Consider the following 28,000-nt stretch of genomic DNA (forward strand, 5'->3'; position numbering starts at 1 on the left):
TTAGAAAGAAGGGGAAACAGCTAGAATAACAAAAACCTGAGGCCTGAGCAAGGCGGGCGTGTAGAGGAAGTAGAAGAAAGGGGAAGCTACCGGCGTGTCGCCGCCTGCGGCCTGCAGAGGGCGCCGCGCGCTCACGGTGGGGGCGCCGCCCCGCCTCCTGGCTCCCTGTGGGTGGGTGCGTCCAGCCTTGCGCCCCGCGTCGCCGATTTCACAAGGCGATCATTGTGATGCGCGGAGCGCGTCACACTACCGACCTTCGTGCCTCCGCTCCGGAATTACCTCCCCTAACCCTGCCCTGTCCCGCGCCAACTCTCTGCCCGCTCTGTACACACAGAGAGCCCCTGGAGTTTAGGCTATACAGAATTGGCCGAGTGGTCAGGTGTATGTCTGCGGTATACCTTGTCTGCGTCCCCAGCCCCTAGCACAGTACCTGGCACGCGGTGAGCTCTATTAAGAGTAAACTGAATCAGAACCAGGAACAGCACAGACAACTTTCCAGTTCGTATCTCCACCTCAAACCTCTCTCTAAACTCTAGGCTTGTTCGTCTATCCGTCTTCTCAACATCTCCACTTAGACGTCTAATAGATATCTCAAATTGAACATGTCTTCTATGTGGTACTCCTATCCCTCCCTCTCCGCCCTACCCCGCCTCCTCCCATCTCGTGGGTGGCAACTAGCAGTCTTTACTACTTTTTCTTACTTTAGGGCTCTGCTTAAATATCTTTTCAAAGACGCTTTCCTGAACACCCTAAGATAGCTCCCCATCCTGTCCACTCCCCTGCCCTTCTCATTATTCTCTATTACCTTGTTCTGCTTTATTTGTCTTCCTGGTACTTACCACTGTCTGAAATTATATGTGTTTATTGTCTGCCTCCCCCACTCAATGAGGACAGGGACCTATTCCATCTTGCCTGCTGTATCCCTAATGGGAAAAATCAGAATCTGACACATAGTGCTCAATATTGAACAAATGAGCTCCTATAACAAAGTTTTAGTTGTAATTCCAAATGTAGGTATTTCTGCAACCTAATTTTACTCACAATTCCAACTTAGGTATTCTGCATCTGACCCCAGCTTTTTCCTTTGTCCTTAAATCATAATCCTGATTATTATCTTTCACTCCTGTGCCCTTTGAGTGCGCACACACACACACACACACACACATGCACAGTGATGATCCAGATTCCAAACCATGTAGGAGGGACTTTGAATGATAATTCATTGAAAAGGAGTCCTAGAGATGCATTTTGCTTAAAAATTTAGAAAACACTGAGAAAACATCAACAGTCCCTATGAAAGAATGGAACTATTGGGAGTGGGCACTAAAGGTCCCAGGCTTCCTCTGAGTACCCCATCTCCTTTATCCACCTAATCTCCAAATCTCAAACCTGGGAATTATTCTTGACCCCACCTTCTACTATCCTTCTCCCCTTTCTAACAATTCGCTAAGTGCAGGTAATTTCGCCTGCAAATATTTTATCCATTCCTCTTCTGCTGTCTCCATAGCATCTGTCCTATTGTAGGCCCTTTCACCATCCTAACTATTGCAACAACCTCCTGAATGGTCTCCCTGTTCATTTTCTTCCTGGCCATCCACCCTACAGGTGCTGGAATGATTTCTCTTAAGTGGATATCTTAGGTTATTTAGGTTCAACTTCAGACCCTGCTCCTTTTGACAACCATTTTATTTCCCGTGTCAGGCTCCCATTTCACACTATAAATAATTCCAGTCTAGCTCTTACCGTGTTCTATTTACTTGCTTACATGTCCGTCCCTCACACTAAATAAACTATGAGCTTCTCAGAGAAGGCAATTTTGTCACTCCAGGCTCTCCAGCCCAGCACCAGACCTTTGGTGGACCTAATAAACATTGAATGGCTGACACTTTCTTGCTCATAAGTCCCTGCTGGGTCTCCGTGTGCACTGGAGGGGTTCTGTAGAAAGCACAGCCATCACTATTGAAGAACCAGCTCTCATACCAAAAGAAACAAAAAGACGTGTTTTCAGAAAGAAAAAAAAGTTTATCATTTTAACAGCATTCTATTATCACATTTGTTAGTTATGATGTTTTATGGACATAAATATTGCAGTAATGTTACCGAGAATAAATTATATGCTATAGCTAAAAACACAAATCAATAAAATGATTTCCTCAGTAGTTAAAAATTGCAATAATCCTGTCAACCATAATTTTCGATGCCGTAAAGATAAAACACAGAGGTAAGAGACCATTTAATAACTAGTTAAGGTGTGAGAGTTAAATGCACAGAAACCAGTTGGACTGTTGTCTGCTTCCCACCCTCCCCCAGGATAAAATCACAATGGGACCTCAGCCCCTTTATGATGTTCTGACTGTCTGGAAGACCTTTCCTCACCTCCTGTGAGCTAGAGGGGGAAGCAATCCTGTGAGCTGAATAAGTGGGAGAAAGACTGAGACAGAATTGATGTTGAGGTTCAAATGGTCCCCATCCAATCATTTAGCAGCGAAGCTTTCTACACTCAGAGGGAAGGAAAACCATATAAATAAAAGCCTGGACACAAGCTGGCCCACCCTGGGTGTGAAGATCTGGGAGAATGTGGAAAGATGGGAAGGTACTAAGTTTTTGATAGCCACTTTTTCTCATTTGGCTCTTAAAGCAACAAAGAGTAGGCAACATTCTTATTTGCATTCAATCCACAGACATCTCTCTATTCATTCAACGAAAATATTCTGAACACCTAACATGAGTCAGCCAAATGCTGGATAAACAAAAAAATGAGATAAAATAAACAGAGCTCTTGCCCTCACGGAGGAAGATCCATGCAAACAGGTGGCACTGATCAAGAAGGAAATATGCAAGCAGCACGGGTGGCGGAAAGTCATATTGCAGCACTGATGTTTTTTAGGGTCTTAGTTGCTCACAGTATGGCTGCCATGCGAGGGGAGAGTAAGAACTGAGAACTTGAGGGGGAAAGCTTTCAGTAATAGCTTTCTTCTCTATGCTGTTCTCATCCCCACCCAAAATCAGTAGTTTAAAGCAGGCGTCCCCAAACCAGTCCATAGCCTGTTAAGAACTGGGTCATACAGCAGGAGGTGAATGGCAGGTGAGCGAGTGAAGCTTCATCTGTGTCTGCAGCCGCTCCCCAGCACTAGCATCACCGCCTCGGCTCCACCTCAGATCCTGAGGCATTAGATCCTCATAGGAGCACTGGTCCAGCCTGATGGAAGAATGTGACCCTGCGGGTTTAAAGTGTGCTTGGAACTATGAGAAAAACTCCACGCACAGATCCTGCCTTCCCTAACGCCTGGAGTCTAGCGCTTCTGTGGAGACAGCAGTGTCAGCAGACAAAGCATGAAGCCCTGGGGGCTGATTTTCTGAGCGGATCCTGAAGGATAGATAACGAGTTCACCAGGCAGTGGGAGTGGAAGGCGAGCTCACCAGGCAGACATGTTAAGGAGATATTCTGGGCAAAGGGAACAGATCGTGCAAAGGCGTGGAAGCAAGAGAAACCATATTTTTAGGGAAGGCAGGACCTTGGGTGCGAACCAGGCAAGTATGACAGCAGTTACCAGGAAACGAGGCTGCAGAGGTTTATCGATCCCGCATCATGGAAGACCTTGTCTGCCGCCATAAGGAATATGAAATGAGCGTGCTGTGCTCTCCCAAAGCAGGATAGGGTTATGTAGCAACAAAGAGAAATACAGCTGGAAATGCAGAGTGGGGTGTGAATAACAGCAAAGGGGAAGAGTTTGGATTTTAATTTGCAGACCGTGGAACATCATAGTTTGGGAACTAGTTCATGGCAGGTAACTTCAAAGCCCACTTTACACCTAAGAGCTCCTGGGTTTTGTAGGTGTTGATACGTTGCTTTCCGACTGCCAGTGCTCCCCGGATGCTGTTTATCCAGCAAACAGTGAGCAAGCATGTGTTTCCGAGATCTCTTTTCCTCTTACATTTTTCAGTGCATCTGCTCAGTGGACTAGCACCATCAGTAAACTTAAGTGACATCGAGTTCATCAAGTAATAATATCTGGGCTTCCAGACAGAATTTATTGTTTCAGGGCCCTGCTCAGTCCTAAGTGGCTCCCTCCCAACATGGAGAATAACGGTTTTTACATGATCTCTACAGCCTGTGGGGTGATTGTATCTTCAGTATCTTTTCACTCAGGAATTAGGAGAGGGGGAGACACAGCAAAGGCCTGGGACCCTCTGCTCTCCACAGCCACCTCTGGCCATGGGGATTTGCCTGGCTGGCTTTGGGAAAAGAACCGAACCCCAAGCCATCCTCCCTCTCTCCAGACCAGACACTCCTCTGTCCACGGCCCACATTGATTAATTGCCCCATTTAATACCACAGCCTCAGTCTTTAGGGAGAAAGGCTTCACATTTGCTCTTCTTGTGAGAACGGGGCGCAATTCATTCTTATCCAGGCAGCATAATAAATAACCTGCTCCCGTTGGCAGGGAGTTTATTAGAGACTGATGGGACATTTAACAATAACTGGGGCCTGTGATTTATTAGGTAGGGAGGTTCACGGCGTCTCCGAAGACTGGGAATGTGGAATTTAATTGATAAAGCGGCTGTCAGCGGCAGTGAGATGCACTCAATAGAATATGCATTTGAGGGATCCTCTTTGGGGCTGTCAGGAAGGGTTTCTGCTAATCATATTCGGCTCCTGTGGATGATGGTGTCTGTTGGATATCTGGGAGAGACACAAATGGCAGGGAGGGGACTTTGAAGGGGGCCCAGGGAAGGGTGCACCTGTCAGTTGTCCAGCCTGATGGAAGAGTGTGACACAAACGAGCAAAAGGAAAAAAAGGATTTCCATCAGCCCAAGTGAGGGTTCTCTTTCGGGAGCCTTTGTCTCTCTTCTGTGAGCTGCTCAAGAGAGAAGAGGGGCTGAGCATCTACTTCCTGAAAAAGGAGGGAAGTGAAAGAGTTAACGGGCTGGAGGAGAGATGTGTTCTGGAATTCTAAACTCCCTAAACCTTGAGATTTCTGCAGCAGAGACATCCTGCCTTACTGTCCAGCCTCTGACACTCATACACACAACACACACACACACGTACACACACACACACACACACACACCACTTCCACATGCCTCCCTTGAACCCGATTCAGGTGGCAGCTCCTCCTGTCACTGTTGATTTCATGCCGAGAACGGAATCACAGAAACTCAGGTGGATGGAGTCTCACCATTTTTTGTTGTCTCCCAGCTCCGCAGACTCCAGAATCCAGGCTGAGAGAAACGCTTGTGGTCTGGCGGGTACAGAGCACGCAGCTAGCTACCTCACCCCCTCTGCCCACCCTCTACTCAGTTCTCTGACAATGAGGAAGATTTGTTTAATCTCTGAGGGCCATCAGTGATGGCCCAGATGATGGCACGGATCTGTCCTCGGGCAGCCCCGAGCCTTTCCAAGGCAGCTCTACTCACATTTTCTATTCCCCACACCCCTCAGGCTGGTGCTCAGCCTTAAACAAGGCCATGTAAGGCAGAGAGGGGCTTTCTGAGGCCAGAGTCGGCTTCCCTCTTTGATCTTCGCATCTATTCTTAGGTCCCAGGAGACTGGTCTGCTTCCCTGTTCCCTCCAGGGGCAGAAAGGCAGGGGGAGGCAATAGCCGGAGAAGAAAAAGTAATTGTCACTGTCTAATCTGAGTCTCGGTGGTGACACTGAGGGACCTCTGAGCAGAATGGATACAGCAACTGGTTTGATTAAATCAAATCTTTCCCGCAACCTTGTTAAATTAAACTGACAGGCGGGGAGCAGATGAGGAAGGGCAGAGGGATCAAGCCTGTGGGGCCAGGCGGGGAGGGCAGGGGAGGCCGAGAGCCAGGTTGGTAGGAAGATCAGACAGCAGCAGCCTGCCCTTTCCCTATTTGCTGACTATAGATAGGAGATGAGATTTATGGATGTGAGATGCTTAAGTACCTGTCTGAGCACAGGCTGTGAAGCTGACAGACTGCCGCCTCCCCATAGGCTCTGCGAATTCCCTTGGAAGTCAGGCTTCATGTTTGGAACAGCGCTCTTGACATTTCAAAGGGCCTTTACATACTTTACCTTCACAACAGGCGGGTAGCAGAGGGATTATTTGCCCCACTTTAGAGTTAGAGAAACTGAGGCACAGGGAGATTACAGAGCCGTCTTGAGTCAGGCAGCAGAGCCAGTCCAAGACCCCAGGTCTCCTGCCTACCGGTCCTGCCCCACATCACCTCCAGCGTGACGCCATATGGCAGAACTGCCTAGATTAGTCCCTGGGCTGCCATCTCCTCTCCCACCCACCAGAGAACTGTAAACCACACAGCGTGCTTTGTGGCCCGTCAGAAAAATGCCACTTCTCAACTGGCTTCGTGCAGTCCACCTGCAAAGCACAGGGCTAACTTCCAAAGGTCACGAGGCCATTCTAACGTACTCAGGTCCCTCTCCCACATGCCAAGTCATCGCTGCTCTACCTAATTACAACTCAGAGGAGGGGAGGGGGAGAGGGGTTGTTAGCAACACCAGCAAACAGCAATTGTAAAAGGATCACACGGATACCCTGCTGGCTTCCTCACCTGTCACCCAGTTCTTCACCTGCCAAAGCTAATTTTCCACTCTCCAGTGGGTGAGAGCTCATTTCAGGGTGTCTGACACACACACACACACACACACACACACACACACACGCGTGGATACACAGCACCATTGTGCACAATGCCTCGCCCAGGATGCCCTCGTTCTCGCTTCAGAAGCACACCATAATTCGCGTACGGACACTTGCACCCCTTTCCAATCCTTTTTTCGGTAAGGGGGACACGGGGGTGGGGGTGCTGGTAGGAATGGTGCCTGCCGATTGCCAGAGCATACGTTGGGCTCTGCCTCCTCCCAGGGCACCAGTTAGTGGTCAGATCCTGGGACAGGGAACGAAGGACAGGAAAGGGTAGAAAGGAGCAGACTTTCAACCACTGCCGCCATGAGGGACAAACGTGTTTGCTCGATGAGGACAAACTGTAAACACCGCCCACCAGGGGAGAATGTGTATGTGCCACACCAGACATGGTATCGCCAGGCTCTTTCCTGTGGTTATCGCGTGATTTCGATCACCACTCTTGACCCAGAAAAGACAGCGCACAGCAGACAGACAGATAGGTCGAAGGTACTTAGACAAATGTCACCAGCCTCCTAAACTCATCTTTGGTGTCAACTGGCCACACCCAAACCCAGCATTGCCAATCTATCTGAAATCATAGAACGGATCTCCTCTAAGGCAAGGCATTGGATTCCTCTAGAAACACCTGACAAAGCGAGGTGGAGGGGAAGGAGGGCTTGCCTGAGGGGCAGTGTCCGGAGAGCACTAGGTCTGGGCTCCTGCTGCTTCTGCCATTAGCAACCTGGGTGACCGGAGGGCGAATCACTTAACATTTCTGCGCTACAATTTCCTGACTTGTAAAATGATATGCTTGGGCAGGAAATGCAGACCATTCGAGTCTGAGCGCTTTAGAGATCACAGAGGAGAAAACTGAGACCCAGAGAGGTTAAAATTACTTGTGCAAGGCCACAGGGTGAGGCAGTGGAGTGACCGAGAGGGCGTGGGTTCTGGAGCCAGAGCCTCTCTCTGCCTGCCGGAGGGGAGTGCTGGCTTCCTGGGCTGCAGAATGGAGGCAGAAGGAGCCCCTGCCTCGGAGGATTTGGAAAGAATAGGCAGCGCCTGCCACAAGGAAAGCCTTCAATAAATGTTAGGAGCACTATTTTTATGACGGACCAGAGGTTCAGACCCACGTATCTTGACTCGTGGTCTTCCGTGAGGTCATAATTCTCTGATTATCTGTAAGTCCCTTTCAGCTCCCAAATTCTATGGTTCTAGTCAGAAAGATTAAAATGTAAGTTATTTGCAAAACCCTCCAGGCAGAGACACAAAAGACCATTTGGGGGGTTCATTATTCACTCTCCATTGCCTCAGTCACTTTCTATGGATGATGATTCATGGGGAATAATCACAGCAAAGAAAACCTGTCCCAAGGCAGGGAGGCGGAGGCTGGAAAAGCCCAAACGTCTTTGCACGTTCCGCTCCCATTTTTCAACATGCATCTTCATTTGTTAAGCGATGACAGTGTTTGTTGGCCTCATTGCCTTTCTGCTCGGGGAACTTGAGGCTTTCTCTCAGGATAGACTGCTGCTGTTGCTGAGAGTCACTGCCCACCCAGCCCCTACCCCACAAAACCCCTGGGAGAAGAATCTGCCTCTATGAATTTGTAGACACCCTCACAGGAGCAGCTGTCACCCTCAGCACTGGCTTCCTGCAGGATCTCCAGGTTGAAATCCTCACCATACCCCAGGCTGAGGTCTGACCTGGACTAAGACAGCTAACTCTGGCCCCTGAAATTCAGACCAGAAGAGGCCTAGGAGCCAACTTGGTGGAAAAGAATGTACAGTAAGCCAAACCTGAGACATGACCTCTTTTTCTCCTCCCTGCATGGCCTCAGAAGGAGAAGCAGGTGGCCTCTTTCCTCTCTTACTAACAGTCTCTCCTTGGCAGGCTGCCAACCCCTGGTCCTTGCTAACAGCGACCAGAAGCTGATGGAGATAGCCAAGTAGCGTGTAACGAAATGAGCCTTCGTTCTGAGTTTCAGGCCATGGCAAGGCCACAGGGAAGCCGGCACTGGGCCCCTAGGGAGTCAGACATGGCAGCATGTCCCCAGGAGATTGCTGAGCAAATCCCTTTCCTCGTCAGTGCAATGTATCTATCAGCATTAGTTTGTACAACTTCCATATGCATTTCCTGTAGCTGTGCCCTCACATTCTTCAGGTATTTTGCAGTTGAAAAATATTTGCTTTTCTAGCAAATGTTTGCAAAATGGAGATATTTGCTTCCCAAGGAGCAATGAAACCATTGTTCAGGCACCGTAAGCAGCAGGCCCATAACCGCAACTCATTCCAAATAAGTCTCAGTAGCAGCCCATAGACTAACAGTTCAGTATTTGGACTAGTCTAATTTTGCACTTAAAATTCCTTCTGAATTGTTCAGGTGAGATAGCCCATTCATACATGGAGTTTTCTCAAAACACTATACAGCAAGTCCTCGAATAATGTCATTTCATTCAACATCATTTTATGAGATGCCTATAGTAAATGTGGTTGTGCTCAAAGTCACAGAACCCATCGACGACGTTGAGTAAGGATTGACTGTACTGCTATTTCTTCCTCCAACGACTTCCTTCCGTCCCCCTCCAAAAAGTTTTAGCACTGGCAAAATCGACAGCCTGGTCTTGAAGCCCAGTGACTTTGTAAAGAAGTTAAGGCTGTGAGCGTGGTGACTAGGTTAGCACTATGTGCAAAAGGGATGGGGATTCTGTGGATGGAGAACTATTGGCTCTCACTCCTTCGCTCCAGTAATCTCAGTAATCCACTGAAGGTGCGCATCCCTCCCGCTTTCTGTAGAGTCAGGTAGCGGAAAGAGGTTACCTTGGAAACAGGGAGACTTTATTCCCTCGCCATACAGACCAGCCTCTTTGGGCCTCAGTTGCTCTGTCTATAAGTGAGGAGAATGACACTCCGTGTTTGAAGACGTCAAAATCTAAGGAGCTTTTTATGACAAGAGTCTTTGATTCCTCCACTCAGTCAAAAGAGTTTTAGTTAAAGCCCAAAGGGAATTTTTCTTTTGGAACCAAGAGGCCTCCCAACATATAAGCCACTTTGTTCCTCTGCTACCTCTCTTGGTGCTGAGATCGTAAGAGGCAGAGAGCTCCATCCTCTAAGATGACAGAGGAAGATGTCACGAAAGCTAGGAGTTAGCTTCTTTCAAGAACTAAGCCTCCGTCTAGCTCCTCCCCTGCCATCCAATGTGTTCACACTCAGACACGTAGTCTCTGCTCAGCACCTCTGGGCCTGCTGGCCAGGCGAGGTCCTCTGCCTGGAGAGAATCAGTTCTGCAGTGATATCTGAACACATTCCAACAGCACATGTTTATCTCTAGGGTCAGCCTTTCCTGTTGGTGCTCAGGAGGTCTGGGGGGAGCTGGGAATAGGATAATGGCTGATGGCAGCCACAAGGGGCAGAGTCATGAGGGCCACGGGATTGTGAACCCTGCCTTTGGGAGGGTGATGTTATGATGAAGTTTCCAGACTGTGGGGTGTGTGGCCATGTTTCTCCTTCCTCACGCCAGGACGAGCTCCCCAGCTTTTCTGTTCCCAGTGGAGAGGAGATGGATACCGCCTCACCCTGGGGTGCGTCTCGGAGAGCTGGCTAGGACTCGATGGGTGGGGACCTCGAGGTGGGGGCCGTAGATCTGGAGCCAGGAGAACAGCAGTGTCTCCATTGTTTAGTTTAGGGTCTGAGCTCTGTTGGGGCACAACCGGTTCTGCCCCTCCCTTCGAGTTCAGTCTTCAGTGCCAGGACCCTCAGGCTCTGGCAGTGGGACAGAGGGGCCACCCTCCCTGACTACGCTGAGCGAACTCCGAGAGGCTGACACCCTCAGACACCATTTCCAGGAGCTGTACCCTCTCCCTCAAGAAAAATGCCCACCATTCACTTATCCCCATCAGCAGAGGGCAAATGCTGAGATCCCTACCGAAGGTTCCATCTCAGCTCCAGAAGGCTTTGAGAAAGCATGTTCACAATCAATCCTAACACCTTTGATTCATTCTTCCTTTTCAAATTAGGTAATCTCATCCTCCCTCAAGGTTGAGTTGGAGGGGGTGGGGGGAGGGCATGAGGGAGGAGGCTGAGCCATTTGATTCCTCTTCAGCAAAAATGAATCATGTCCTCCATCCTCCATCCTCAGCTTAGGAATATTTACCCATGTTTATATAACCATGGCAACAGGCTTTATTCTCTACCACTTAAACCCTTAAAAAAAGGAAAGAAGGAAGAAGGGAAGGAAGGAAGGAAGGAAGGAAGGAAGGAAGGAAGGAAAAAGTGGAAAGCAGTTCTTTTTTCTACTCTTGCCCTATTCAGAAACAAGGTAAGAGAGCCCCACCCCACCCCCCATCCCCTCAGCCTTGCATGTGATGTTGGCCTTCTCAGAGGCAAGGGACCAAGAAAGTTGCAATGGCTCAGCGTCATGAAAGGACTGCAGAGTTCGACAGTAATTGTCTCCCAAAGTCCTGTGGGAACCACAGAGCAATAGCACCTCTGACCTGTCTGAGACCTCTCTTTGGAGTGAGATTACCATAATTAAAAAAGTGTATGGAATGCGATCTGGCTTTGCTAACAACATATTCTTCTCTAAGATGAAATCCTCTTGTTCTGACTACCTCACAGATCATTGTCAAAGTAGAATTTCAAAAAGAGGATAAAAGTGTTAGATTCGCATAGGTTTAAACTAGAGGCAAGGGAAACTGAGGCCAGGAGAAGGAAAGCATTGGTGCAAGGTCATCGTGTGTTGTCCGCAGTCTGGGAGACCTAGCCTCCTAGTCCTTCCTAAATTCTTGCCAAGAGATCAGCTGCATCTCCTGGGGTTTTAACTGTGGCCACCGTCCTACATCCACGTCCAAGAGGATTCTAGTCCATGAGTCTCAGGGTTGGCGAAAACCAGGATTTAAACTTGATTCTAAAGACTATCTCAACCACAGACTCACACAAGTTTAGTCTGTGACTCTTACAGCCCACATTATGCTGGGTGCTGGAGATGGACTCAGCAAGGCTCGGCCTCTGGGGCTGGGGAACTCTCTTGGGGTACTTCTCCCCCTGTAAGGCTTCCTTGGTGGACATGTTAATGGCCAGGCCTCCCCTTTCTCTCCCAATACCAGAGATTCAACTCCAGAACTGGTTCAGCTGGGCTGGAGACGGCAGCTCCTTGCTGGGGGGCTGGCTCCCACTCTGAACACTCCTCTGACCCGTTGGGGAATCTCGGCTCACCACTGCAAAGCAGCCGGAGGGCGGGATGGGACTCCCTTGGGTGGTGGCCCCAGGGAGAGCAGAATAAATGTAACTTCGGGTTTTCCCAGAGTGCGTTGGAAACGCCTAAGCAGATTCTCAGCTCCATCCCGCTCCCGTCGCGTTTTTGGACCCCTGCTGGATCCTGAACAGCTTGGGCACCTGGGCTCGCAGAGCGGCCACCGAGGCGCAGGCTTCGCACCGGAATGTGACTCGCCCGCGCCTCTTCTTTCTGTCCTCGATCCTTCAGCGACGGCTGCCCCACCTTTGTCCTCCGGGCTAGGCCGAAACACGTGGACACGTCCGCTAGAATCGAGGACTTGAGGTGAAACGGAGGCCATCCACCTGGACTGCGAAGTCTTCGAGTCTAAAGATGTTCTTTTTTTTTTTTTTTTTTTAATCCCTGCTCCCTCTCACCTTTCAATAGTAAGCGCAAGTGGCGCTCTTCGCGGACACGGATCGCAATCACCGCAGGGCCTGCATCCTTCTCTGGCGTCCTCACCGTTCTGTCTCGCTCAGAGACCCCAAATTCTGCCTGGGGCACACTTTCCTGTTAATTACCTTGAAACAACACATCGCTAATTGCCCTAATTCCTCTCGGGCCTTGCCACGCCCCCGCAGTCCAGCCGCGGGCCAGGCGGGGTGGCGCAGCGCCTGGCACGGGCTGGGAACCGCAGCGCGGTGCGCTTGGAGGCGGGCGGGGCGGGTCCCGAGCACCGCGCAGAGAAGCTCGCGGCGAGTCTGCGACCCCTCCCGGGCGGATCTGAGCAACTCCGCCGCCCAGGGCCTGGCCGAAGCTCGCACGCCGCGGGTCCTCGGGCTGCGGCTGCAGAGTAGAATCGGAGCATCTTCGAGTCCCCCTCCCGTCTTCAAGCTAACAGAGCGCTTCCCTAAGAGTTTGGATAACTGTCGCCACCAGGGCACCGAGCACGAGAAAGGCCTGCTCCTCCACTCCATGCCCACCTGATGAAAGCATTCCCCATCCGTCACTCCGTTTTATATTTTTATCAAAAATCACTACCTGAAGTTATAGTGTTTTACTTTGTTTTGTTTTGTTTTTAACATTTTGGTCTCATCCCTTTCCTGCCCTCGTCCCATGCACGTTCTTGAGAGCAGAGACCTCGCCTGTCCCATTCGGTATCCCGGGACCCACCACCTGGAGGACAGCAGAGCCTCCATTGCTCGGGGTGAATAAGTGAATGCGCCGAGCGGCAGCTCCTCGGCTCCAGTCTAGCAGTGGGCGGCGAGGACCCTCCACTCGGAGGTGGGGCAGAGCCGCACTTCCAGAGTCCGCTTTTGTGAACACTTCCAGAACTCAAAAGAACTGCCGAGCGCCTTATCGGGTGGAGAGTGTTCCTTGCCAGATCGGAGTTTGGGAGACCGCGTTTACACTAAGGCACTCAGCCTCTTTCTAAGACTGATATTCAGTGCTCACCCGTTTGATGACCAAACAGTGCTTTGTTGGCGGGCGTCGGTACAGTCTGGCGTCACCATAACCACCGCCCCCACCCCCGCCCGGCTGCGCCGGTCAGGACCAGGTGTCGCCCTGCCAGTCCCCCGGGAGCCGCGGCCCTCGCGGGGCGCAAACCCTCGCTGCCGTGCGCCCGCGGTTGCCCAGCCCGCGCCCCCCATGCGGCTCTTCTGATTGGCTGGCGGCGTCCCCGCTGAGCGCTCATTGGCTGGCCCACATCTCCCCCGCCCGCGGCCCGGGGCGCGCGCAGCCCGCAGCGGCGCGAGCTGCTCCAAGTTCGGCCTCGGAGCAGAGGCTCCGCCAGGCGCTCGGGAGGCGTCGACCTCAGGGTCCAGCAGCCCGCGGAGCGCGAAGTTTCAGTGCGGTGGGTGTTCCCACCCGGAATTCTCTGGTGGAGCCGAGCCCCGCAAATGGGCGCATGAGGAAGAAGAGCTGGGAAATGGACTGCTATTTACGCCGCCTCAAACAGGAGCTGGTAAGAGCAGAGCGGGCGCCAGCAGGGCTGCTCCCCCGGATGGGCACCTAGCTCGGCGGGGCCCTGGGGGCCGGGACGCGCGCGGGAGGAAGGCCAGGGGGGGAAGGGGACGCGCACCGGCGGGCAGAGAGCAGGGCCTGTCCTGAGGAAGAGGGGCCACGAGGAAACTTGGAGCAAAGATTGCGTGAGAATGAGGCCACACGAGCAAGTGACGGAGACCGAGCAGACCAAACCCAGAGTGAAAGGTACCCAGGGAACCCCGGGGAGAAAAGAGGGCGCACCCCGAGACGGAAAGACACGCGGACGGACTGGGACCCAGGCGCCAGCACAGAAAGAGCGGCACGCGGGTGCCCGGCTGCTGGGCGACTTGGAGCGCTCGGGGCAGGCGGGGCGCCGGGGAGGGTGCGCCGGCAGGAAGCCTGCCCGGGGCAGGAGGTCAGCTGGGGACCGGTCGCTCGAGGGGACCTGGCACCGCTTGGGGCCCCCGGCTCTGCCGGGCTTGGCAGAGCTGGCGCGGCTGCGGGGGCCGGCTAGGCCGGCTGTCTGCCCGGGCTTGCCTGCCAGCAGGGAGGGGGCTGGCAGCTGGAACCGCAGGGGAGGGCCGTGCGCGGAGGAGGGGCCCGCCTGGCAGATCTCGAGCGGGCGCTGCGGAGGCCCAGCCAGATGTCAGGTCTGGGCTTGGGGCTTGCTTAGGGAGCGTGCGGGGGCGGGGGTGCAGGGGCTAGGAGAAGTAGCTCTGCGTGTGTGTGCAGGGGGTACCCAAATGGGGGAGGGCTGCCTGCTAAAGCTGTTAGGTTCTCATCGACTTCATACACCTCCCCTCCACCTGCTACCTTTCTGCTCCTTCAAGCACCACAATTCATACAGACTGTCAACCAGGCTCTCTCTTGTGTCCTCGCCTGTGCCTCTTTTTGTCCCTTCTAGTTTGTTTCTCTTGAAGTCTTAGTCTCACTTTTCTCTCCTCCTCTTTCTTCTTACTTTTCAGAGCCAGGGGCACCCAGGCTCACAACAGCAGACCTGGATCCAGAAAGTGCCAGCCCATGGCTCTCCAGACTCCATGACAGCCTCTCCCACTCCTGCCTGCAAACTCTACACTCTTTCCGCTGGGGAGGGGACTTGGCAGCGTGTCAGAGGCCAGCTTTGGGGGCGGGGGGAGCTCGAAGCAGCAGGTGTTCTCACTGATGCTTCCTGGTCAAGTTGCCCAGGCACTCTTCCTGTCTGTCCCACTCCAGGGCCTGCCTTCTCAGGCCAGTGGTCACTTCTCTGGTACTTCCTCCTGAAGCTCTTTTTGTGGTGACACACATATGGGAAAGTTACTCAGAGAGATGCTTCTTCGGCGAAGGACAGAAGAGTCTCCATCATGTCTTGTCCCAAACTAGTTTTCACATGCTTCCCATGTCAGTTTGGGGTATCTGGCCCAGCTCACATATACACAATTCTGACCTTTCCCATGCATTTATCCAATCTGGAAAGAAAGGTCAGAGTCATCACAGATAATGTCTGAAGTCCGAGGCTCCTGCTGAGAAATGAATCTTAACAGAATCCTCTTTTTATGCATGGAATCTGGGACCACACCACCCACCTCAGGATCTGCCTTAATAGAGGGTTTGTGGGTGTTCCTGGCATGGGCTTGAATTTTAAAATCCTACTGATTTGCATTTTTTTACAGCACCCTAGGTGGGAGGTGGTGAGGGGAGGAAGAGAGAGTCTGTGGGTGCCAGGAGAATAAAAAAGGCAAATAGGAATCTGCACTGAGCTGAGCTCCAGGTCTTGATTTGCAGTCTTCTGCCAAGGACCGGAGCCCCCAGTCCCCGGAGGAGGAAGGGGAGAGGCTGAAGTCACCCAGCTCCCCATTAGCTTTCATTTGGCCCTTTGTCTGAGCGGCTTCAGCCTTTGACTCTCTTGGAGAGGAAGCCAAATGCCTGGCTTGGGGCCCAGAATGACACTCAGATGGGAGAGCTCTGCACCCTCCCGCCCCCCCATGGGGCTCCGCCCCCTCCTCTGTGCCAATCTGCCCAGAAAGGAGACAGAGCAGAGTGACAAGCAGAGCTATTAGAGTCTTGTTCACTCCCTGGCACCTCAGCCCAGTGCTCAGGTCACTGAGCCAAATGTCAGTGCCTCAGTTTTCCCAGTGGGAATGAGGAGGAAGCAGAGCCAGGCTCGGCCCTTGGCCCCTCTGAGGACTGTAGGGATTGAATTCAATACAGCTTAGTTGTGGCTGTGATGATAAGAAGTTGTTGGCTTGTTTATCCCCCAGATCTGCAATGGGATGGGAGAGACATACAGGCGATTTATGTCGTGAGCTTGCGGGGTGTGCACGTGCGTGCGCACATCCCAGCCAGAATCTTCCCTGCCACCCAGGAGGACTGTGTGTTGCCTGGCTTTGCCCTAAGTTAGTGTGTGCCCAGGAACGGCACTCATGTAATCTAGTCAAGTTTTCGACATTCATTCATTCCACTAAATTCCCTTCCAGAAGCATTCGTTCTGCAGACACTGTGGGTTAAGTCTGCCGGAAAAGAAAACACTAACGGGCTGGGAAACGGTCTTTGTTGAGGGTATTCTTACTCCCCTCCTGCATCTTGGCCCTGTCCTTGGCCCAGAAAATCTGGACAAGAAGAGCCTGTTCCTGAAAACCGAAGCAGCAAAATTTTCCAATTTCCCGAAGCAGAAAATGTGCACTGTGAGGAGTGAGCACTGTGGGGAGGCTGAGGGTTTGGGGATCCTGGCTCAGTTAGGTTGATGTCTAGAGAACTGGCCCTTTGCCCCTGCCTGGAAGGGGTCGGGGATCAGGTTTCAGGAATGAAATGTGGCAGGAGAGTTGCAGCAGCTGACACACTTCTTCATTAGGATGAGAGGGGGCCGGGGCTGCAAATTCTCAGCAGGGAACACATCCCTCCCCACTCCAGCCGCCAGAGAGAGGCCCTGCCTGAACATAGGCCTTGGGGCCAGCTGTTCCTTACACACTGCTCCCTTGAGGGCTTCCAACAAAGGGGGTCGACACGGCACACGGAGGAAGCAGATGCAAGATGCTCGCAGGGCGTCGCTCATGAGTGCAGCTCAGCATAGAGCAAATAGAGAGCATAAAGGCTGAGTGAGCGGGGCTTACGAAGTACAGCCAGGCTGGGAAGGCTTCCCGGAGGCGGAGGAGGAGGAGGAGGAGGTTGATGCAGGCCAGTGCTTGGGATGTCTGTCCTAGCTGAGGCACAGCGAAGCAGCAGAGGGACTTCTCTCAGGCTGGGAAAGGCCATCCTAGGACAGCTCGGTGTTCCTAGGAGGCAGAATGCTAGTGGCCACGAATTCAGGAGGTTCCGGCGTTTGGAAGAGGGGCAAGGCCTAAAGACGAAGTGAGGAGGAGAAAAGATGGCGACAGAGGAGACACTGCAGGAACAGCCTTCAGCTCTTGGGCAAAAGAGCAGATTTCCTGAGGCAGAAGAAAGCTTTTGCGAGGGATCTCACGACGCACCCTCCTTGACGTTGAGAGCTCGGGCGAAGAGCAAGAGAGTGAGGTGGTCAGTGGGAAGAGCGTTGGCCTGGACTCAGATCACTGCTCTGTGTGCCCTTAGCAGATTGCTTAACCTCTCTGTGCCTCAGTTTTCTCGTCTGTAAAATACCGACTGCACAGCTCCTGTGGAGATTCAATGGCAACATAGGTAAAGGGCCTCCCCAGCTGTAAATGCGCAGCCGGGAACACATGACCAGTGCCCGATGTGTCGTGGGCACTTGGTAAACTCCTGATGGTGAACTCATCGGACTGCTGTGTGTTCACTTCCAGAACACATTTACCGAGTTCGTACTAGGTTTAATGTACTTTACCAGGCACTAGTGCTATGGTTACGGATATAGACAGACATCGATCCTGCCTTCAGGGCACTCACGGTTTAATAGGAGAGATGATAATAATATTTATTGGTGCCGACATTTATTGATATGCCAGGCCTAAAATGTATTATCATTTAATTGCCAAAGCAACATTAAGAAGTCGTACTTCCATTATTCCCATTTAATAAATGAGACACGGGAGGGTACGTGAGTTGGCCAAGGTCATAGAGCTGATGGTGAGTGACAGAGCTAGGATTCAAACACAGCCAGTGCGGAGCTCACGCTCTTAAACAGGACATGTACGCACACCTCCAGGATAGACAGAGGACACGGGCTGTGTGAGAGGCACAGCGCAGTGCCCTGAGGAGGGCGAAATGACCGCCGGCTTCGTGGAAAAGGTCGCACATGAGCTAGACCTCGAGGGGTACATAGGAATGTGAACAGGAGAAAAAGGCATTTCCAGGCAGATAATGAAACGACGTGAGCTAAAGGCACAGAGATGCAAGTAATGGGGATGTTCGAAGACTCGCTTGAGTTTGGCAAGAACATAGGGTGTGTGCAGGTTTGTAGTGAGCAACGGGGCTGAAAGAGTTGTTGAGAGCGGACTGTGGGGGCATTGGAGTGTCGTGCTAAAGAGTCTGGCCTTTTCTATTCGTGCATAGAGCAGCTGGATCAGAGACGTGCCCTGGGATCTAGGAGGTGGCAAGGGATGGAGGTTGGGGGAAGGAGGAAATCGAGGCAGGAGGATGAGGTAGAAGAGCCCACCCAGGAGAGTACGAAGGCCTGAACCAGGAAGGAGGGAAGGAAGGTGACTTCTTGAGGTCCTTTGGATGCCTGAGGAACTTGACTGACTGACTGCAGTGGACAGGAGCTGCAGCTGGTCAGGGGAGGAGGGCTTGGTGAGATGGAGAGGCCAGCTCCCTGAAGGGGCACCTCGGACCCCTCTCTTCCATCTGTCTGCCTCTAGCCCGAGGACACGGCCCCCAGGAGATGGTTCATTTGGGAGAGAGGGCTCATCCATCTCACACTTCCTCCTTTCTTTCCCGTCCTCCCTCCTCCAGCTCTTGGCACCGTTTCTACTTTACCTTCCTGTTGAGAGCCCCGGCCAAGAGCAGGGGCCTGTGAAGGTCCCATTCACTGAGCCAGAGAATGGGCCGCTTGGCAAAAATGGGTCTTTCCCATTTCCGGCCCTGAATCTCCTTCTAGCTTCCAGAAGGGCTGAAAGGAACTGTGTGGGGATCTTGTGGGTAATGGGGGTGGAGGGAGCGAGGAAGGGCACTCTGCCAGGTCCATAGGCAAAGCCGGAGCCTGTGTCAAAGGATTCTGGCGGGGCTGGGAGAGGGCGTGAGATGGATGGATGGAGGGCACAGCTGTGGGATCAGTCAGGGGCCGAGGAGAGGCCTTGGGAAGGTTGCCGAGGATGCTGGTGTCACACTTTCCCAGCCCCGCGCCTCCCACCCCACAAAGGGCCCAGCGAGTGCCAAGGAGGGGAGGGTGCTATCCATGGACAGCTGACCCCACACTACCCGCCGAGGGCTCGAGGTCCAGGACGGCGGGGTCTGGCTCCCAGCCGCACGGTCTCCTCAGCCCCAGGCAGGCAGTTCTGTCTCTAGATGATTCAGTGCAGAGACGTCTTCAGAGGAGAGGACCCGAACTGGGTCTTGGAGTCCCTCCAAGACTTCATGTTCTTCATCCCTGTATGCTGATAACTGCCCTTTGCACATCCCACCGACTGTCCTGGCTGCTGCTCACAGCAAGCCCGCGAGGCCAGGGAGCCAGGGATTACGACGACGTGGAAAGCCTGCTGGCCGGGAGTGAGCGGGCCAGGCGCGGGGTCCCAGTCCTCCCACTAGTACGCCTCAGAACCCCAGGCAGTAGATCACCGTCTCCATTGGAGGTGCTCCAGATGACGTCAGGAGACACTCAGATAAAAAAGCTTTTAGTTTTAGAAATATATATATAGAGAGAGTTACCATCTGTTTGTGGTGAGTAATATGCATTTCACATAAGTTCCTATATAAAGACATTTATATAAACAGTAGATTTTTTTTTTAATTAAAAAAATTTTTTGAAATTTTTCGCACCTACAGCACCTACAGCACCTGGTCTTCCTAGGTGGTCTCCCATCCAAGGACTAACCGGGCCCGACCTTGCTTAGCTTCTAAGATCAGACAGGATGAGGCTTATTCAGATAAACAGTAGATCTAAATAAAATACTAAATAGGAGACTAAGCTATATGTGGATATGGCAGAAATCGTGAAGGAAGTCTAGGAGAGAATGTTTGGGAAACACGGAGGGAGAAATCTGACCTCTCAGATCCCTAGCTCCTCGTCCATTAAGTGGGGATACCTCCTGCCCGCCCACCTCCCAGGGTGATTATGGGATCAGATCTGTCCATGTTGACGGAAGGACAAGTGCAAAGCACTTGAGTGATCACCGTCCAGAAGCAGAATCCGAAGCATGGAAGGGTGGCGAGTCTGCCCGGAGTCACGTGGCTGAGTCGGGCGGCTAGGACTGCAGGTCTGCAGACGAGAGCGAGCGGCTGGTCACAGACACCAGGACGGTGCCCGGCAGGGGCATCCAGCTCTGATACAGGGAGGGAGGGAGCCACAGGCTGGTTGCGACGGTGGCAACTGAGACTAAAGTTTGACATGAAGGAAATCTTTACAATGAAACATTTCGAGGCCCGGGAGACTCTGTAGGGTGGGAGATGGACTTTGGGGGCTAGGAGGGTGGGGAGACGGTTCATGCCTTTCTCAGAAAGGATTCTGGGATATGCTTAGGAAGAGTTTTATGTTTGATGGTGGAGCAGGTTAGCTGTGTGTGTGTGTGTGTGTGAGAGAGAGAGAGAGAGAGAGAGAGAGAGAGAGAGAGAGAGAGAGAGAAAGCGTGTGCAAGCAAGCAAGAACAAGAGAGATACTGATTGAGATCGAGGGGGTGGAGAAAGATGGAGGTGGCTGTTAGATCTATTCCCAAACTAAGTGGGGTACGATTTGGTCCCATCCCGAGGAAGGACCTGAGGCTCCGAGGCGCTGGGAGGCCAGGGGCGGGGGGGCGGTGGTCGGCAGGCCCCAGCTGAGGCTGGGTTTCGGTGCTGGTCGTTTCTAGCCAGGGCTTTCTCTGCCTTGGCCCCGCTGTCGGGCTCCCTCCCACCCCACGCCACGCCCCCCTCTCCCTTTTGGGTTCCCGAGGTAGAGAAACCCTGGGATCTGAGAAGGTCCCACGCTCTGGACAAGACAGCAGCTTGCCCCCTGGCTCTCTCTTGGGGTGACATCATCCCCCTTGGGGTGGGAAAGGCAGCTCCCTCCCAGTCAAGACCCAGCGGATACTCCGGCTCCCACCCCCGACGGCCTCCTGGCTTCCCACACTCGCTTCCTTTCGTTCTCGTTCTCGTCCGGCTCGCAGCTGTCTCCTCGCCTTCCCTGTCAGCCCCCCTTGGCATGAGGATGGGCAGGAGGGTGCCAAGACTTCCTTTTCCTTCCCCTTTCCTTCCTCTGTGAGGGTCCGGGGCAGGGAGAGAAGGGACAGACAGGATGAGAGATGTGTGTGTCCCCTGGATAGGACCAGATCGATGGGTGGGATCCAGCCATTACTGTGCATTAAGGTTCACTGAGCAAGAAATGTCCTGGAAGTTCTTAGAAAGTCTTCGATTAAGACGAGAGCCCAAATTCACCTCTAGGCCACACGTAAATACATACTACCTCACCTAATCTGCCCAAAGCTGTGTGAGGCAGGAACTCTAATTCCCATTTTAAAGAATGGAGAAATTAAAAAAGCACACAAACAAACAAAAAACAGGATTTATATAACCTGCCCAGATCACATAGCTATTACATGGTGGAGCTGGGATTTGAACCCTCTTCCGTTTGTCTCCAGAACCCAAGATCTTCACCAACACAGACTATCATTCTCCATATGGGTATAACTTCAGCTCTTGTTTACTTAAATGGGGCCTCTGTTTTATGGGCTGCCCTGAAGTCACACTTACCCACACATGCATTCTCACTGGTAAATGCTACAAAATGTCAGCATTATTTCTTAAGGATTTTTCCATACTGGACACGATTGAATGGAGTCATTTCATTCTTCCCACTGCCTCTGCCCTGGACTGTGGTGGGCCTTCTGGAAGGCGGCCAGCTCAGACTCCCTTGCCTCTTGGCGAAACGAAACCTTGCAGTATGTCCCAGACTGTCTCTGCCCGTGTCGTGAGTTACAGTCTGAGAGCGGCGAGCAGTCTGGAGGGATGAGAGGTGCTGGTGGCGCTCGGTTTATGGTCTGTGGGTTCGCAGTGAGCACAGGACGGTGGCGAGGTTCTGGGGAGACGGAGCAATGCGTAGCTCTCAGGTCGAGGACGCTCGCTGACTGCTGCCTGAGTGACTGAGCACAGCGGCCCGCCTGGAGGCGCTGGGGCGGGGGCGGGAGTGGCAGGGCAAAGGGAAGAGCGTTTTAAGCTCTGCAGAGGAGGTGTGAGGGGGGCGTGGGGCGCACGCACGGGTTCCCAGCGAGGAGAGCCGCGCGACAGGCATGTGCTGGTGGCCCGAGGGCCTTTGAGGAGGCTTCTGCATTTCGGGATGGAAAGGCAGAAGCGAGACATATGGGGACAGGAACGGGGCGGTTGGGTGCAAAAATGACCCTGTGGTTCCAGGTGGGCGTGGGGGGAGGCTGTGGAAACCAGGAAGTCGAAGAAGCCGTTTGCTGAGAAGGGACCTTGAGGAATTCGGTTTGGGGCTTAGTGTCTCCTCTGCCTCCCTCTGGGTCTTCTCAAGCCCAAGAAGCAGGGGCAGGGGCGTCCACAAGGGCAGCCGCCTCACGGGCTGTGTGTCTTGCAGCTGCCACTCCAGTGAGCCGAGCTTGCCCAGGCAGCCTGGTAAAGCCCGGGCTGTCGGGGCCCAGAATTGCCACTTCTTGCCCTGTCTCTGGGGAGCTGTGGAATGTGGGCAGGTCCCCACTCAGCAAGGCCCCCGTGCCCCTGGGGACAGTCAGTTCTCCATCCTCATTAGTGCTGATAGCTTAAGAGAGCCTGGCCCAGGCCACCACCCTGCTGGGGCTGCGGTTGGCAGGGGTGGGGTTGACCCCGAAGCCCGAGAAGGTCAGCTGCCAGGGCAGCCCTGAAGAGCCTCTGTGCCCCCTCCCCCTCCCCTCCACGGCTCCACCCCTCCACCCGGAGGGCTTAGCTCTGTGCATGAGGACAGGCTGGGAGGTAAGATGATCCCCACAAGGCTCTGGGGGGCTTAAGAAACAGATGGTCCCCGCATAGGAGGTTTGCTGCTGGTAACCTGAGCAGATCTGGGGAGGGAGCTGGCAGGACCGAGGCAGCTTGGGCCCGAGCACGGGACCTCGTGAATGCTATCAGACGAGGCATCCCCTGCCCAGCTCCAGACTCGGCCCTCACCCAAGTCAGTCGCTCAGCCCCTTCCAGCTGGCACCTGGGACTCGAGCCTTAGACACCCACAAAGGGGCCCAGGAGCCGGCCTCCAGTGGCAGCAGCTCCGGTTGGGCTGAGAAGGCAGGGAGGGGACTGGAGCCGGAGAGCAGCTGGGAGGGGACGGGCCTTGGGAAGGGAGAGAAGGGCTGGGAAGAGCCGGCCAAGGGCTTCGGCTTCACACGCGGGAGCTGCTGGCTGCCTCCTCTCCCCGCGACCAGCCAGATGTGAACAGCGGCGAAAGGAAACCCCAGCCTTCCCATTTTCGCAGCGAACCTCAGCTCCTCTGGCCCCAGAGTCCCCTTCAGCCCAGGGCCACCGCTGTGGTCTCAAGCAGAGCTTGGGACTTAGGCCTCTGGCATTTGAAGCCAGATGATCTGGGTTCAAGCCCAGCTCTAGAGCCGTGTGACCTTAACAAGTTACTTCGCCCTCCTCCCACGGCCACCTCATTTGTTCACGTGAGGACAGTAATAGCAGCCCCAGAGCGTTTATGTAAAGACAGAGATGAGACGAGATGAAGTGTGTAGGGCCCTTAGCACAACTCCTGTTATGTAGTAAATTCTCTGCCCTCGACGTCGCCATCGCCATTTCAGGGAGGCTCAGAGGAGGACGAGGGCGCAGACGACGACGAGGACGTTCTGTCCACACCACAGCTCTGTGCGCCCTCGCGCTGACCTCAGCTCCACCTCTTACGGTCTGCGTAGTCTTGAGCGAGTTACGTCCGTGCCTCGGTTTCCTCATCCGTAAAGCGGGAGCAGTAATAGCCGCTCCTTCGGAGAGTAGTCGGGGAGCTAAGACGTGGGTTAACTTGTGCGCGCGCATCTGGCCGCACGTGGGCGGAGGGCGCGGTAGCGGCCACGAATGCGGCCATCTCCGCGTCGGGCTGCCCCCGTGCTGGGCCCTGCAGAGGTGGGGTCAGTGGCAGGTTGGCATGTCCTCGGAGATGTGTGTTTGGGGAGGGGGCTCTAGGTTCAGGGCCAGTGGGAGGCTGCCCTTCCGCCCACCCCCGGCTCACCGGCCCTGTGCTCTCTCTCTTTCTCTCGGGCAGATGTCCATGAAGGAGGTGGGAGATGGCTTACAGGATCAGATGAACTGCATGATGGGGGCGCTGCAGGAGCTGAAGCTGCTCCAGGTGCAGACGGCCCTGGAGCAGCTGGAGATCTCTGGAGGGGGTCCTGCCCCCGGCTGCTCTGGAAGCCCCCGGACACAGCCCCCGCCCCCACAGTGGGAGGGTGGCCGAGGCCCCACCAGGCCTGCCGCCCGCCCCGCCTGCAGCCAGCCCTCCCTGGGCAGCAGCGCCAAGCCGCCGGCTCACAGGGACGTGTGTGCGAGGGATCCGGCCCCCCGGCCCAGGACACCGCCGCCCGAGCACCCAAGCCCGGCCCTGCAGGCACCGGAGCTGGTGGAGCCGGACGACTGGACCTCCACGCTGATGTCCCGGGGGCGGAATCGACAGCCTCTGGTGTTGGGTGACAACGTTTTCGCGGACCTGGTGGGCAACTGGCTGGACTTGCCGGAACTGGAGAAGGGTGGGGAGAGGGGCGAGACCGTGGAGGGAGGAGAGCCCAGAGCGCAGCGGGGCGCGCCCTGGGAGCTGGGCCGCCGGTTTGCCCTGACCGCGAACATCTTCAGGAAGCTCCTGCGCAGCGTGCGGCCCGACCGCGACCGGCTGCTGAAGGAGAAGCCGGGCTGGGCGACACCCACGGCCTCCGAGCCCCGCGCCGGACGCGCGCAGAAGGTCAAGAAGCGGGGCCACTCCAAGGGCTCCGGCCGCTTTCCCTCCCCGGGCCGCCCAGGGCCCAGGCCGGGGGAAGGCCCTTCCACCAGCCGCCCCCGGGCCCCGGGAGCCTCGCCCTCTGGCTTCGATATCAACACCGCCGTCTGGGTCTGAATCCTAGAGACAGAGCTTCGCTGAGCCCAAAAGGGCCAGGTCCCAGGGCCGGGCCCCTGGGGAGAAGGGTGGGCAGGTGACGCGTGGCTTTCAGAGCCCTAACTCCAGGTCTCTTTCCCCCAAAGGAGGGAGAGGAAGCCAGAGAAAGGAGCAGGGTGGATAGGCCTGAGGTTGGGAGAGGCTGTGACGGGGGCCCGCGGGTGGGGGAGGTGAGTGTGTGTGTGTGTGTGTGTGTGTGTGTGTGTGTCGGCGGCTGGAGGTGACAGCAGGGGAGAGGGCAGGAAGCCCTTCTGCCCCCCTTCACTGCCCCCGAAGACCTCGTTTGAGCATTCTGCATGGATCAAGGCACTGGCGCCTCAGGTACCCCCAAAAGGCCCCCAGTAGAGACCTTGTCTCCGTACCCAGCCTTATAACTGTCTGCTACCCTGGCAAAGCGGTGCTCGGGGCACAGGTATTGATCCCCAGCCTCCTGGGAGGCAGAGCAGCAGAGAGGCAAATCCCCCCACCTCCCCATACCTGTTCCTGGTACCTTTGAGATTTCAGCCAGTATCTGGATCCTGAGAAATGGCTGAATAAGGATCATAGGTTTAAGTAGTGCTTGGGACGGCCCTGATAACTTTCCAAAAACACAGGAATGATAGTTGTATAGCACTTTAAACGCTGGCAAGCCTTTCCATATCCGTTATCGCCTTTGTAAGTGGGCGGGTAAGGCAGGTGTGATCCCCTTTCCAGATGAGGGAGCAGCCCGCAGTGCTACCTGTCCAGGGGCACGACGGAGACGGCAGGTCAGGAGGCGGCCCAGCCCAGAGCTGCCTGAGAGCAGCAGCTGGGCCTTGGACTCACACTGAGTCCTCCCCAACACCCTGTCTCCAGCCCTGAACCCCCCCCCACCCGGGACACAAGAAGGCCGAGGCGTGCCCAGATGAGATGAGCTCTCATTTCCAAATCCCTAAATTCCTAGCTCCGTATCTGACCTCCCTCTGCACCACGGCGCAGCCATGGGCCTCAGTCTCTCCACCGGACCCAGAACCAGCCTGGGGAGGGAAGGGGCAGGGCCTGGGCAGCAGCTCAGCTCCTGCAGCAGTGACGGCGGGCGCAACGCCACCCCGGCGGCCCCCCTGGAAGCCACCAGCCTGCCCTCTCTGGCCTGGAACGCCCCGCTGGCTGGGGAAAGACAATGTAGGCCCCTGTTCCAGCGAGCCAGCCTGGGAGGGCACACCCTCTCTCTTCCCCTCACCCCTCCTGGCTGATCTTCCCTCTGCCTGATGGGAGGTGACAGCTGCAATTAGAGGCAAGACGCCTTCCTGCCCTCAGAGCATTAATAGCAAACAAGAGAAGAAAAATAACAAGAAAGGCTCTTCCTGCACCCTGGACCCCCTGGGGCGGAGATGGAGGGAGGGGGCTTAGGGCATGCAGCTCCGCAGCTTGAGTTCAGGGTGGTCAGGGTCGCTCCCAGATGCTACTCAATCAAATGGTGGATGTTTGGGTTTTGGTGGCCGAAGCTACAGGGGAAAGGCGCTAATTTTTTTTTTGAGAACTCATTATTTGCCAGGCAGGATGCATGACATGTCTTTCAGACTTCGGAATGATCCTAAAAGGTATTGTCATCGTCCTCTTAGTAAATAAAAAGACCAGGATTTGAAACAGTCTTGTCCAAAACCGCTGTCCTTTCCTCTCTTCCCCTCCATGGGGTTTGCCAGCCGAGCAGCCCTGTCTGGAGGGGCCGACCTGCCCGCCCTTCGTCGTGCCACACATTTGAGTCCTGGGGAAGGCCAGTTGGCAGTGGCTGCTTTGGTGGTGGCGGCGATGTGTGCGTGCGTGCGTGTGTGTGTGTGTGTGTGTAATGTGCGAGTGTGGAGATCCCATCTCCTCTCAGTCCTGAGAGGAGGCAGGGAGCCGCTGGATGCCAGAGAAGCCACCCAGCAAATTATTCAAGGAGGCCCCAGCTTCCAATCGGGAAGGAGTCACAGGAAGCAAAATCACCTCCGGGCTGTTCGTCTGTGACTCCCGTTCTGTGCGCTGGCCACAGCCATTCAGACCAATCGAACAAAACTTGTGAACGCCTCCCAACATCACGACTGCAGTAGGAGCTGAGGACAGCAATGCAGAGGGTCCAGTTCCTGACTCGGGGGCCCAGTGGGAAGAAAGCAGCCACTCACCCCACTGGCGAGGAGGAGTCATGGGAAAGAAAACTCGTTTTAACTTGGGCCAGAACAAAACCATTGGGAGTGCCCTTTGCCGCCAGCACGGACAGGTGTCAGGCGCTGCCATCCCTGTGTTCTCATTTCCTTCCCACCACACTCTGGAAGAGGTCGCTGTGACTCTTACTTTTCACGGAGAAGCTCGGAGACATTCAGCGACTTGCACAGGGTCACAGCGGCAGAGCCGGCCTTGAACCGGCCCCGGCTGACCTCCAGGGCTGTGCTGCCCACACTGCCCCACAGACAGTCAGAGTCTGCTCCGAAGCCACGACAAGGAGCAACCACAAACCCTGCCCTCCCACAGGACCCAGGCAATGGACAATCAATGGGATGCTGACTTCTGCTGGGGGGATCTCGCCCTGGGCGACAGGGCTGATGTCTGCCCCATCACCATGTCATGCTTTGCTAATGAAAGCATCTGGCCGATTCACTTCGCCCCCACTCCCAGTAATTTTTCCTTTTCCCTCCCCTCCTGGGCTCCTGCCATGACAGTGATGGACACTGTATTTCCTGAAGCTGAGGAAAGAGGGCAACGGAAATGCCCGGGGCCTCGGCGATGCAGGAGTGTCGGGTGGGGAGCAGCGCGTATGAGGGGAGCTAGTGGAAGTAAGCAGAGAAATCGACAGCTTAATTCTGCCCCTGGGGCTCATTTTATGGTTAATTAGGACGTGTAAGTAAGCTGGAAGCCCATTTAATATCCTCCCTGGCACAGGGCCCTGCCTCATACCTGGCCCACTTCCCTGGCAGGTACGGGGCCCCCTGATTGGCTCAGGCATCTGCTCAGGGCCCCCACCTGCTTCTTTGTAGCCCTGTGGCCAGAATGTGTCCGCAAGCAGGAGCTGGAAGAGTCCCCGCTGGGCATGGCCGTGGGGCTGTCCAGTGT

The 28,000-nt window shown here is 54.5% G+C and overlaps 1 protein-coding gene across 1 annotated transcript; it reads left to right on the forward strand.

Moving 5' to 3' along the window:
* The first annotated feature begins 13,561 nt into the window (after window positions 1–13,561).
* On the forward strand, window positions 13,562–27,558 carry INKA2 (inka box actin regulator 2). The gene is made up of 2 exons (XM_016124372.2): window positions 13,562–13,783; window positions 24,074–27,558. The coding sequence occupies exons 1-2, from the start codon at window positions 13,727–13,729 to the stop codon at window positions 24,914–24,916; spliced, it is 900 nt and encodes a 299-aa protein (XP_015979858.2). The 5' UTR covers window positions 13,562–13,726; the 3' UTR covers window positions 24,917–27,558.
* Window positions 27,559–28,000: the final 442 nt, after the last annotated feature.

Source organism: Rousettus aegyptiacus, unplaced genomic scaffold, assembly GCF_014176215.1.
Source record: "Rousettus aegyptiacus isolate mRouAeg1 unplaced genomic scaffold, mRouAeg1.p scaffold_m13_p_17, whole genome shotgun sequence".
Classification (NCBI taxonomy): domain Eukaryota; kingdom Metazoa; phylum Chordata; class Mammalia; order Chiroptera; family Pteropodidae; genus Rousettus; species Rousettus aegyptiacus.

Bases quoted from the DNA above. Each gene is read 5' to 3' on its own strand.
- INKA2 (XM_016124372.2), top strand. From the start codon at position 13,727: ATGAGGAAGAAGAGCTGGGAAATGGACTGCTATTTACGCCGCCTCAAA. The intron at 13,784-24,073 runs GTAAGAGCAGAG...TCTCTCGGGCAG, and splicing joins GCCGCCTCAAACAGGAGCTG to ATGTCCATGAAGGAGGTGGG.